At 48.9% G+C, this 13,445-nt stretch overlaps 1 protein-coding gene across 1 annotated transcript in view; it reads right to left on the minus strand.

Moving 5' to 3' along the window:
• TOX2 (TOX high mobility group box family member 2) overlaps positions 1-13,445 on the minus strand; it is a 217,185-nt gene that overhangs the window by 102,547 nt on the left and 101,193 nt on the right. Inside the window, 1 exon segment of the mRNA XM_035892920.1 lies at positions 777-842. Coding sequence (XP_035748813.1) covers positions 777-842 — 66 coding nt within the window.

The following is a 13,445-nucleotide window of genomic DNA, read 5'->3' on the forward strand; positions in this document are numbered from 1 at the left end:
CCTCTTGGCCACCTGGGCACACTGCTGGCTCATATTCAGCTGCCTGTCGACCAGCACCCCCAGGTCCTTTTCTGCCGGGCAGCTTTCCAGACACTCTGCCCCATGCCTGTAGCGATGCGTGGGGTTGTTGTGACCCCAGTGCAGCACTTGGCCTTGCTGAACCTCACATAATTGGCCTGGGCCCATGGATCCAACCTGGCCAGGTCCCTCTGCAGACCCCTCCTCCCCTCCAGCAGATCCACACTCCCACCCAACTTGGTGTCATCTGCAAACTGACTGAGGGTGCCCTCAATCCCCTCGTCCAGGTTGTTGATAAAGATGTTGAACAGAATCGGGCCCCAAAACTGAGCCCTGGGGGACACCGCTTGTTACCATCCACCAACTGGATTTTAATCCATTGGCCACAATTCTCTGGGCTTAGCCATCCAGCTGGTTTTTTACCCAGCAAAGAGTGTGCCTGTCTAAGCCATGAGCTGCCAGTACTTGGAAACCTCATTGCACCTACGAGTGAAGGACAGCTCGTTGGAGAGCCGTGGCTAAGCCAGGCTCCAGTGATACGCAGCAGCATGGGCATGCAAAAGCATCCCTCTCCCTGTGCCATCTGCCTCTGCTCCTTTGCAGCAGCTAGGATGGTGGCCAGCTCTGACCTCCTCCGTGGACCCTCCCAATGTCCCAGGAGTGCAGACTCCCAGGGAGCTCCTCGAATTTATGCTTAGGCAAAGCTTAAGTCCCTTAGAAAATCTATCCACACCCCACCCAAGCAAATCAACACTTACCTGATTTGCTGATAGAAACTCCTGGGTGTTGTCGTTCATTCCCATGTACATGTTCTCTCCATCAAACTGAAAGACAAAAGAAAGGTAGAGTTAGTGAAACGTCATCCATGTGCCAGGGTTATGTGCATCCCAAATACTTTCCTAGCTCTTCATGCCAAGATTCCCAGGAGAAAATCCTGAGCTGGTCCTTTAAAACTTTTGAGCACATGTGAGCACACACACGTCACCATTACTGCAATGGGCCACGGTAACGTAACACATTTATGTTAGTTTTTCAGCAAAATAACGAGCAAATCACTCCAGTTCAAACAAACCAAACCTGTGCAAAACCACAGATCTACCCAGCATCAAAGATCACCCAGATGAAGTTCTTGCTAAAATTCCCACTAGATCAATCAGTCAGCTTTAAAAAGCCAATTTCCATCAATGGAAATTTCCAAGACAGGCAGGTCCCACTCGATCCTCTTCCAGACACCTACATACTCCTTAACCACCAAAGCAAACCTACACCAGCAATGCAGAACGTCACTCCAGACCATACCTGTGGGGATCTCTATGCAAAGCCTGACTTCCCATCCTGACAGTTTGCTGTTGTTCGCAAACTCTGGCTGCAAGAAGGCACATTTCCCCCCGTCTCCTCTTCCCTGCCTGCTCTGCCAGGGCTCAGCCTCCTGGGCTGGGCTTTGGGGCTTGTGGGAGGCAGGGCAGCCTGAGCTCACTGCGTTCGCCTGTGCCCCTGCGGCTCCGGCAAACACGCCTGCCCCCTTCACCCAGCTCTGAACTGCTAATCCACTTATTAGGCTCCAAAACCCCCACGGAGAACTGCAAAACTCTTTGCATTAATTAGCTGCAGCGGGAGCTTTTCACTTGCTCTGATTCCAAATGAAGGAAAAAAGCCCTCCAGGATTGTCTCTGGCTCGAAGTATGGCTGGGGCAGTTCTCAAGGCTAAGTTCACAAATTAATTATGGCAATAAACTGGGCTATGCCATAAACCACTCCCAAGACAAGGTTGAAGGTTCCAGCTGCGAATGACACCATCTACTCAACACAGGAAGAGCCAGCCCTCCTGCCCTTACCAGCCGGATGATGGATTGAAGACTGCTCACCTCTCGCTCGCCCATACGAAGCCGATACCAGTTATGCCTTAGCAGAAATGAGTCACATTAAGAACAATAAAAGAGAAACCTAAATAAACCAGGTGAAGACTTTCAGTGTAGATTATTAATTACACTTTGTTTCTCAGAGTGCTAGAGGATTAGCTGTTAAAGGCGGTGGAGTTAGTAAAGCCAAGCGGGGTTAACACAGCTCCGCTCAGCGTCAGAGTGCACAGACACCCTCTAATTGCCAAACTATCCTCTGGGATAGTGGAGCAAACCAATTAAAAGCAGCAAAATTAGAGCGGGTATTGCGACACTCATTAACTAATACTGATAGCAGCCACAGCAGGGTGGAAAGGGATCCCTGTGCAAACGCAGGATTTCATTAAACCCATCAGTGAGGCAGGAGCTGTGGGATGCAGCGAGCATCGGCAGCCCTACAGGCTTGTAGCTCTCCCAGAAGCCAGCTGGGTGCTATCCACTGTAAATGGAATTTCCCTCCACCTGTAAAAGGATTGCTGGCATAGCTGGCTCCTGCTAACACCGCTCCGGCTGGAGCTGCCATGCTTCCAGGCACAGAGACTCAATCAGCTCAACAGCCTAAATACCCTCTGCCAGCCCGACCGAGCCCAGTGGAGAAGGTTGAGTTTGCAGAAGGGGTGGCCCAGTTTGGTGGAGAGGCTCAGCCCTGAGGCAGCGGGACCCAGGCTCTGTGGGAGGAGCCGGTTGCTGACTTTGTCCTGGGCAGCAGTGTTATTTTAGAGTCAATCTTTTTGGAACAGGCAAAATTATGGTCCTGAGGTCCCACTCCCAAGCTCTTTTTGGGACCACCCTAGCAAAAAACCATCAGGTGGATCCTGGAGCCTGAGCTGACACCCCAGGGCTGTACACTGTGGGATGTAGGGCCCATGCCCGTGGTCCGACCTACAGTGCCAGAGCTTTGCATCAGGTCAGCTTCCCAGATGCACTGTGTGGCACCATGGGACACCTGAGACCGCACTGAGACCGGCAGGTGAGCCACACAGCAGCTTTCCAGCAAGCAGCACTGAAGAGAGAGAAAATATTCGAGTGGGGAATCCATCCCTGGAACCAGACAGAAATTTGCACTGCAGAAATATTTGCTTCCATATCAGGAAAGGAAGAGCTTTTTCTGATGTAAAAGCTTTGTGCCTCTGAGAAATTTAAATATCCATCCCTCCCTCCCTCTCTCCCTCCCTCCATCCTTCCTTCCTTCCATCCATCCTTCCTTCCATCCTTCCTTCCTTCCATCCATCCATCCATCCTTCCATCCCCCTTCCTCGCACACAAGTGCCTCATTTTTGTCCTGCTCCAGCACAGTATTTTGCAGATCTAGACTAAGACGTGTTTTGAAACAATTTTTCTCCAGAAAACAAAAGTCATCTGGAAATCTACATTTGGGAAAAGAAAAAAAAAAGAAAGTATCTTTCCCTGGGGAGGTCCAGGGCAGGACGAGCACTCTGCTTTCTCTGTATCGTGCTGCTTGTCAGAATGTATTTTTGTATGGCTTTTTACTATTCCCCTCCCTCTACTCCACACTTCCTTGTGCCCTTGATGCCTTCATAATAACTGTAATGAATCCTGCCTTCAAAATTACTGCGCCTCTGATTGCCACTCTGAGCAGCGAGCCTGAAAATCAAGACTCAAAATGCAACGGCAACTTTGGAACTTCCCCACTGCTGATTGGATTTTTTTTTTTCTCCTCCAGGCTATGAGGGTGCAAACAAATTTATTAGAAATTCTCCCATCAGGATATTTTTTCAATTAGACTTTTGCCACTTAGACACCAGCCAGGTAGAGCAGATAAGTAATGTGCTCTTCCTCTTCTCATTATTGTTTTGCTACAGAATGTACTTCAAAACAATCAGCCCCATCATTCCAGGTAGATTTACGGCAGAAACAGACATTTTAATATTTCCCTTTGGTTACAAATGCTTCCTCCCTTTTCGTTTTGGTCTAACTCCCGGTGCGTGTCAAGCCTCCCAGGCAGTTCCGGACCTGGGCGCATCCATTCATCACCCTCCGTGCCCTACAGAATCGATCAAACCTGTACTGAATGATGTGCACGTGCGGAGTGGTGGGTATCATTTTCCAGTCCTAATCTGAAAGGAACATACGCTCGTGCAGTCATCTTATTCATCCTTTTGCTCTTTTGTAGTTATTTAATTTTTGTTATTCTTTGGCTATTAAACAAACCGGTGGCTGGGGCCAATTCTCACCCTCTCCTGTATGCCATGAGTGCAGTGTGGAGGTGAGCTGGGAGCACGCTCTGCTCATAGCACTTGGCACCCAAGCCATGGTGTTCGCTTGAAAACCTGGGGAATGCAAACCCTGCGGAGCCAAGTTGGGAAGCCAGGAGAGGCAGGAACCTGTGGTTAATTGCTTTTCCTTTATCTGAGACTTGAACCCGTCCTTATCTGACTTGCACCGACTTAGATCAGTGATGGTTGCCTACAAACACAACCTAGAATCAAGGACCTCTACTTCAGGAAGGACCCATAAAGGCCCGCTTTGCCAAATCCCAACTCAAACTTGTCTCATGTAACACGCTCGGGACAGAAACAACTCTACTCACCCAATTTGAAAAAAAAACCAAAAACATGAACAAAAAAAACCTCATAGGAAACTGCCCAAATTCCTACCAACGCTGGAAACAAAGGCGTGCTGTCAAATGACCACCAGCAAGCTGCTTTCGTCTGCAGGCGATGTGAACTCCAACCTAAAGGAACGGGAGCACCGGTGTAACCCCGTGTCAGGCCGCAGGAGGTGACACCGGCTAGCACCGGTGGATAAGCAGGCAGACGCTGTCAGACGCATTCAGAGGGGGAGTCCCAAGGAAATCAGGGTGACGGACACGGAGCCATGCCACCCCAACAGCGCCTCTGCATCGCACACACTATCGTGTAATTGGGGTCTGAGCAAGAGAAACAGGGACGGTTCTAGCCTGGAATTTAGTTTTTCATGGAGAACTTACTTAAAATACAATTATTTTAGTAGGGCTCTTCCAGGGGAGCTGTAGCTGGGACCTGTAGCTGGCACCGCAGCTCCGGAGGCAGAGCGCTGCTGCGCATCCACCGGCCCAGGCAGGGAGCTGAGCACAGGCTTTATTCAGACGAAGTTCTAAGAAGCACTTTTTAAATTTTTATTGCTTTTGTAGAATGACTTTGGTTTGTTATTTTTGCGATTAGATGTTATTTTCAAACCTGTCAATGTGCCCGGAGGTCATGCAGGTCCCATGTTAGTACGACGAAAATGAATAAGAAAAATAAATGCATGCTGCAAGCTGGGACAGACCCCAGAGCAAAGCAGCTGTGCGATCTCCGGCTCTGTGCAAACACAGAGAACAAATGTTTGTTAACTGGGAAGGACCCAATGGAAAGAAACACAACCTCCTGCCAAGATTCAGAGAAGGTGTTACTTTCTCATGGATGGCACTGCCAGCTTGTACAGTTTTATTATGAATCTCATCACATCCTTTTATTTCTAGAGAGTGATGAGCTGAGATGAAAACCTCAACTTTGTAAGAAATATGTTGGCAGCACTCATACCAGGAACGGCTTCAATGACACCTGCAGGATCTCAAAAATCTTCCAATCTTCTTATTTCATTTTATTTTCATTTTTTTAAGTGTGGTGCATTTGGGGTTTGGTGTTTCTGTTGGTTTAGGGGTTTTTTTTTTGAGACGTCTTACCTAAATTTTAACAGTCATTGTTGCCAATACTGGTCCAGAGCACCTTAACTGCAAGTCCACTGAGGATCTGGAGCTTAAAAAAGTGTCCTGTTGATGCAAATCCAGCAGTAACTAAAAGCCATCATCATCAAGGAGCTATTAGATGCCCTGTGAAGAACAAATTGGATGCTTCTGGTGATTCCTACTGCTCAGAGCTATAAGCACTTGCCTCTCAGTTTTGCCTCTTTGTGCCAGGACACTGGCAGCTCAATCCATGACACCCTCATTTCCAGATTGGAATATCTGGCTGGGGATATCACCCTTCACTAGAGATGCTTGGGATGTCACTGGTTTTGGTGTCCAGCAAGCTACACCTCAGCCACCACTAGCATCACAACATAGAACGACCCAGAATAACGCCACACAACAAATACCTTGAAGGTTTTAGTGAATACAAGCTAGGATACAAGAAAACTTGCATGAGAGTCAATGCCATATTTAATACTCCCCATTACAAAAAAAAATAAATTATTGTAGCCCCCATGTTACTGGGGTTTGTTTAGCTGCCTCCGATGGCACCCTACCCACTGTGTGCAAATACAACTCCTCTTCAGAAAGTTTTACAAAAGTATTTTTTTCCCCAATTAATTTTCATCAGGCAAGCATTATCTGAGCAGCACAACCACAGCCTGCTGGTTCAGCCCTACGGGCGCACTGGGCACCAACACCAAACCCAACGACCCTGACGCTGGCACAGGCCGTCTTTGCCAGCACACATCCCTGCCGCATCCCTGGGATGTGAAATATCCACCTCAGCCCTGCCCCCGTCGGTGCTGCTGCCTGCAGAGCTGCCGCTGTGATTTCCTATAGAAGCAATTTAGCATCACGCTTCTTTGGGGAATACATCGCTGAGGTTAGCTTAATCTCTTTAACTGCAGTTGCCCCATTAAGGCCTTTACACAACCTCTGGCCCAAAGTGATCTACTTAACATTATTTATTTGTCCACTGAAATGTTTGGATAGCCCCTCAGTTGATCCTGTCAAAGCGGGTCAAAAGTTCAGCAATAGATTTACAACCCCCCCTCTGCCTCCAAAGACCCTCCTGCAAGGAAAGCTCTGCATGTCTATCCTGGTCACCGTGCGGCCACCCAGGCTGGCCACGCACTGCGATGCATTTCAGGACAAATGGCATTAGAAGAGAGCATGCCACCACAGCAGGTCTCAGGGGCTGTATGACCCTTAAAAGGCCGCGTCTGGAAGAGTCGCCTGGGCTTTATGGGGGCTGGGTTCTCTACACGCAGTCAATATTCTCATGTATTATCCCAGGGTTAAACCAGATTGATACAGATCACAGAATTGTAGAATCCTAGGTTGAAAGGGACCTCAAGGATCATCTGGTCCAACCTTCCTAGGCAAGAGCCCAGTCTAGACAAGATGGCCCAGCACCCTGTCCAGCTGAGGCTTGAAAGTGTCCGATGTGGCAGAGTCAACCCCTCCCCTGGGGAGATTATTCCAATGGGTGACGGTTCTCATGGGAAAAAATTTCCCTCTTGTGTGCAATGGGAATATCCCCAAGAGCAATTTGTGTCCATTCCCCCTTGTCCTCTCCATGGGACTCCTTGTAAAAAGGGAGTCTCCAGCTTCTTTGTGACTACTCTTTAAGATGAAGTCTGAAGGCTTAAAACCATATGGTAAAAAGTGGTTTGGTTGGTTAGTTTGTTTTAAGAACAATTTACAAATCGGATAAAAGCTTAGTAACAGTTATTTCTCGAACATACCAGAAAGAGGAAACCTACTGCAGAGCTGGTGGTGCCAAGGGCTGCCCAAGGTGTGGTAGAGACTGCCAAGGAACTAAAACCAGTTGGGAAAACCAGGAGTGATCTGCACTGGCTTGGGCACGGATAGCACATCCAATGTCGCCCAAACTGGAGCATCTCCCTTGGAAAGACCCATCTGAGCAGCTCTCACGCTGGGATGGCCAGTAGGAAAAAATACAAAACAAACCAACAAAATCCTAAGGAACCCCCATGGCCCATGGCATTCAGCCATCTGCTCTAGAGCAATGCAAGGTAACAAATGCCATGCCAGATTACTGCCTCCACTCCAAAACAAATGGCAGTGACGAGGAGAAGGTGCCAGACCAGCAGGTTCGAATCCCTCAGCCTGAAGCCATCTGGAGCCGCAATGTGCCACCGAGGCAGCAGAGAGAGACTTCAGATGAGGGATGTCGTGCCTTGCAGCCCACCTTAGTGTTTGCTGAAGGGTCCATATGTACCTAGAAAAGGTGATATGATCTCTCTGTCTGGACTTCTCACAAGGTTCCTCAAAAATAAAGCTCTAAAAACCAAACCCAACTTGTTGTGGGGCAAAAGGGAAGGTCCTCTTGCTCACAGCCAGTGAGAAGATACTCACTAGGTTTTAGCAAGAGGAGAATCATGGTCCACAATTCATCTGTACTAAAATGTATCCAGTTCATAATAGAAGTGATCTAGAAGGATTCAAGTTTATTAATGAGACAAAAATTATTCAGGCTAGCCAAAACTGAAAGCGACTTTGAATGGGTTTGCATTAAGGCTCTCGCAGTACTAAGTGGCAGTGAGGAAATGGAAGATTAAATTTAATGTCAATAAATGCAAAGTGATGCACTGGAGAAAAGCAATCCTAACAATACAGACACGACAATGGGCCCTAAAATAGCTGGTACTGTCCAGACCAGAAACTGTGCATTCTGGAGAGTTCACTTCCAACTTCTGCTCAATCCTCAGCAGCTGCTGAAAGTGCCGTTCAGGTTTTAGAAGCAATTAGGAGAAGAAGAAAGAATAAAAGATCAAACACTCTTTTACCATCTGTGCAGTTAGGAGAAGGAGAGAGGGGAATTGCAGGGAGGATCCACGGTGTGGACAAGGCGCACATGGACAAGGAAAAGAGGTGACAGATTTAGAGGGACTCAACAGAGATGTACATGAAGTCATGTACGAGAACAGGGAACAGCTCTTCTGTGGTTCTCACAGCCTAAAACCAAGGAGGCAGACAGGGAAATCATTAGCTAGTGGAATTTAACACCTTACAGAGAAGTTCTTCATACAGGGCTCAACAGCAAAACCTCTTGCTGCAGGATGCTGTGGCCTAGAAGGATCCAGAATAGCAACTGGACAAATTAAGAGTGGAATAGTAAATCCAAACCACTGAGCTCAAGATGACCCTCACCTGTGGGCTGCTGGAAGCTCCATGGGTAGATGTAATCTCACTAGATATAAGGCAAAACATTTTCCAGATTCTGGGTGGTCAAATATTAGACCACGAGGTTGTGGGACCTCCATCCCTGGAGATACCCAGAGCTCAGCTGGACCAGGTGCTTCGTGACCCCATCTGGTTGGCCCAGCTTTGCTCGGGAGCTTGGGAGATGCAGACGTCCCTCCCAGCCGGCCGTACTTGGTCTTTGGGGGTTTCTGCAATTTGTGATCAGGCGATGCTTACCCAGGAAGCTGCACAGACCCCCACCCCAAGAGCACCTCCAGCATCCCCTTTTATTCTCCTGTACTCAAGGTTGGAGAGATCTTGAATGCCACCACTATTCAAGTGGCAGCATTCATTTATCTAAGAGACTGGCTGGTTTTCTGTGAATGCTGCACACAAAATTATTGTTATTGCATTATTTGGGGGGAATGAGGACTTAAACTCATTTACCTGGACCTTTCAGAGCCTGCAAAGGAGTTCAAGCTCTTCACATACACACACAAAAAAATCCGTCCGCTGAAAGCTACAGGGAGCAGCAGAATTTAGTCTTAAGACTGACATGGAAATAGATTAATTTTTTTTTCCCATTTCATATTCTAATTACAATTCTTCTCCCCCTACTATTTTCTGTTCTCATTACAGTCTTAAAATTGCTCTGCAAATTCTGCACCTTATTCTGCTCTTCCTACCATCTTTGTCATGGAAATGAGAAACAGAATGTATAAGCATGAAAATATTGCCGAGATCAAAATTCTGCTTAACCCTTTCATGTGCGACTCCAGAAAGAAGCAAAAGCAGGGCAGGCCAGCTAATCCTCCATCCAGCCTCCTCTCCTTCTCCCAGACACAGCAAGGGAGAAGAACGATGCTCAGAGAAATGTGCCATTAATTCAAGGGCCAAACTTGCCCACGCTTACACCTCCACCGCGCATGGAGGTGGGGTTGGGTTTTTTCAGGCTTAGCAGGTTTTATCCCTGAGAGATCAGATTCAGACGGTTGTGCTTAGTTTTTAGCTTTCAGCCTGCCAAGTACCCTGATGTAATGCTGGCTGGGAGAGGAGTTGTGTGGTTCTTCGAGGAGCCCCGGTGCACCGGGTGCATGGGAGACCTCCATCCTCCTCCTCCTCTCCCGCCTTGCAGAGAGCTCAACTGAGCTGCAGCTTTGACTGGACCAAACCCTTCCCAATTTCGTGCAAAGTTTGGGCACAGATAAGGAAAACAGGCTGGGAGGTGAGCAGCACCTCCTGACACCTGCCCTCCCAGCACACCCTGCTTTCACCCAGGACCTTTCCAGCCCATCACTGACCATGCTCAATGCTGTTTATTTTGCAAGATATGATCGCAGCGATGTAGCTGCGGGTCTCGGGCACGTACATCACTTCCTTTTTGAAGCCAAACAACAAGCACATCCTGCGTTGTTTATCACGCTTACACAGGTGCTCGAGGAGTTTATCTGCAAAAAAACCCCAAACCCAGGCCCTTGCTAAGCTGCTCCTTCTCCCGCCAGCAGCGGAATAACCAGGAAAGCCGAAGGCACCAGCTTGCGCTGTGAGTGCCTGGTGCCCTGCGCATCGCTGGGGAGGGAGGAAGGTAAATGGATGCAGCACATTTCCCGGCACCGGGCTGGCGTGTAGACAGCCTGAAACAAATACTGTAAGCGATAAAGAGACTTAACTGCACCGCCTGCTTCACCGGTTACACCTGTAATTCACAGGAAACTAAGAGAGGCAGAAAATCTACAAAGACCTAAAAGAAGCCACAGAGACTCTGTGCAAGAACTGTGCCAGTGTCAAAGGCACCTCGAAACATTGTTTTTTGCAAGATAAAACCTCAGGGTTGAGATAAAAATAGAGCTTATACCTTGTCTGCCTCGGAAGCAGCTCTGGAAGTCTGTTATGGAGATGCTGGTTTCGATACGAGAACAACAGCCCTTGCCGCAATGAGAAGAGGGGCTACACGCAGCCACCGGCATCAAAATATCTAAGGAAGCAAGGGAGCGGTCGGGAAGAAAGCAACCTTAAGCCAGAAAGTTTTCCCATCCTGTGATTTCGAGGCGGGTTTGCCCCCCTGGCCCAGGGAGCAAGCGGGGACCCTGCGTGGGCAGTGATGCTTGGTCGCACACCTACGGCCGGGGCTGCGGGCGAGCGCCGGGGTTGCTGGGTGGATGCGATCCGGCGGCGAGGAGCAGCGCGGCGGGAGCAAGCGGAGGAAGCAGCTGTTGCCACAGCAGCCCCGGGTGAGCAGTCGCTGTGGTTACGCCAGGTTTGACGTACGCACCGGGTGCGGGAATGATTTTGGAAATCTCTCTTTATCTTTTCTCAACTGCAGGGTAAATAAATAAATAAGGACACAAGTGCACGCTGCCGAGAGGAAGAGAGCTGTCAGAGGAGTGATGCAAAGATTGCTTAAAGCGATTAACTTCTGAAGACCATGTGTTATGCTTCTGATCCCGATGCCTTGTTGACAGCTGCGCAGGTTAACAACCTGGCTCCCAACTACCCCCTAACTCACTCCAGTAGTCCACAAAAATCACTGGTGCTACTCAATTGCTATTCAAGAAGAAAAATAGTAACTTTAATTCTCTGTACAGCTGCTGTTCCTTCAGCAAAGCCAGTCTGAAGCACAGCCCAGAGCAGACGCCAAGCGCTTGCAACCGTAGCCACGTACTTTGCTGAACACTTCCATCATTTAAAGCTTTGCCCCATTAGCGAAAGCAAAAGCACGTCTCTGCCCCCCACAATTCAAGATCATGGTTTTTTGTTCTTTTTCTTCTGTTGCAAAGCATAAGAGAGGAGAATAATCAATTTTCGAGACAACTTTGGTGAGAATGGGGAACGTTATGCAAAACCAGCTAGTCAGGAAGGGGAAAAAAAAAAAAAAGAGAGCTTCCACGCTAGTCATTTAGAGAGTAGTTTCCAACACATAAATATTTGGCACCAGTGAAAACCTGCCTTCTGCGGCTCTGCACTCAACTGGGTATGCAAATAACCCTTGCAGCGGTACATAGTATGACTTGCAAAAAACCTGGGCTGACAAAGTACAAGCCATTCCACAATTGTACCTTAGACATTTGGACATGTGCATGATTAAAAAAACCCCAAAACCCTCATGAAAAGTGAGATCTCCTTTAAAGACAAAAACCCCACCAAACCCCAAGGATGGTAGGAAGGTAATTTCTGAAATTACATCCGGGAATTCCGGGAGCATCTTCACTGCCCACTTCTCATCGAGCAGTGAGAGCCCCTGCATTTTTCCCCCCCTTATTTGCCCCCATCTTATTTAAATCATAGACTCCGAGTGCATCTTCTGCAAGTGTTTTGACATCATCTAACCAGATCCTAACCCTAGCGAGAGTCGGGAAGGCCCAATGTAAACAAATAATAAAGAATAATGCAGCACATGGCTTCCTCTACCGGGGAACCGGCTTTTATCCCACCGGCATCACAACCATGCCATTCTTTCTAAACCCACACGATCAAACCGATGGGGACCGCTCACAACCTCAATGTGTATTTTGACACACACAGGACGATAGGAGCTCATCCCGGCACACTTGGCTGCCATGCCGCAGGGAGGATCCTCTGGGGAGCCCAAACCCCCATGTAGGGACCATAGGGGAGCAGAGGGAGTTTACCCGAACCTCCTCACTCTTCAGATGAAAATCTCTCGTAGGCTTGAAGGTGGCCAGATTTCAGATCCCTACTCTGCCAGAAAGAGCATCATCCAGCACACGGGCCTCCTTTTGGCTATTACGATGCTGCTGCTGCCTTTTAACAAAAATTGCTATTATCCTCTTAAATAAAGAGCAATGAGCCCCCTGAGCAGCCTGCGCTGCACCCAGGGGACCCTACTGCCACCCACAGCCCCCGTCTATCAGCCCATCCCCTCCAGCCGTGGAAGCAAAGGAGCAACACAGGATTTTCATCGGCAGAGGATTTGCTGTCAAAGCATCATTGTGGGGCCAGGCAGATGGGGGCCACACAGGCAACACCCCAAAAGCCTTAAAAACCTGACCTCTGCAGAAAAAGCAATTTTACCGGTCGCTTGGTGCGAGGATCAGTTGAAATATGCCCCCAAGCAGCGACGGGAGCTGCGGGGCTGGGGCGGGGGGGCTCTGCCCTTGGTGGTGACCCGAGCAGGGTGCTGCACGGTAGGGTTAAACAACCCAGCCCCCCATGCTGCTCTGAGTGCGTGGTCCCACGCCCGCGAGAACAGCGAAACCTCACGGGGCCGCAGTTGAGTGAGGTCACGAACGCGCAGACGTGCTCAGGGCGCGGGCGCTCATTGCCGCTGCAGAGTCAGAGGCCGGAGCCAAAATCCGCCAGCTGAAAGGTCACAGGGAGACAACCCCGAGCTTTGCAGATGTTGCATGAAACGAAGCTGCGAACGCAGCACTGGTGTCGCGACTTCACACGCCCAAGACTCAAGACATGCAAACCCATGGTTTTACAGAAGCTGAAGCTCAGCGACATTTCCCACGGGCAATAAAATCACATCGGAAAGGTAACTCTACAGGCAGCATTACCACATCCTTGTATGTCCTATTTTATGAAGTGCTGAGTTAGGTTTGTCAGAGCCGTTTGGCTGCATTTCCAGGGGGCTGTGCACGCAACGCCCCGCCACCACAGCGCCCTCCCCTCGATTCCCT

The sequence above is a fragment of the Egretta garzetta genome, unplaced genomic scaffold (genome assembly GCF_000687185.1).
Source record: "Egretta garzetta isolate BGI_Z169 unplaced genomic scaffold, ASM68718v1 scaffold24, whole genome shotgun sequence".
NCBI classification, from domain to species: domain Eukaryota; kingdom Metazoa; phylum Chordata; class Aves; order Pelecaniformes; family Ardeidae; genus Egretta; species Egretta garzetta.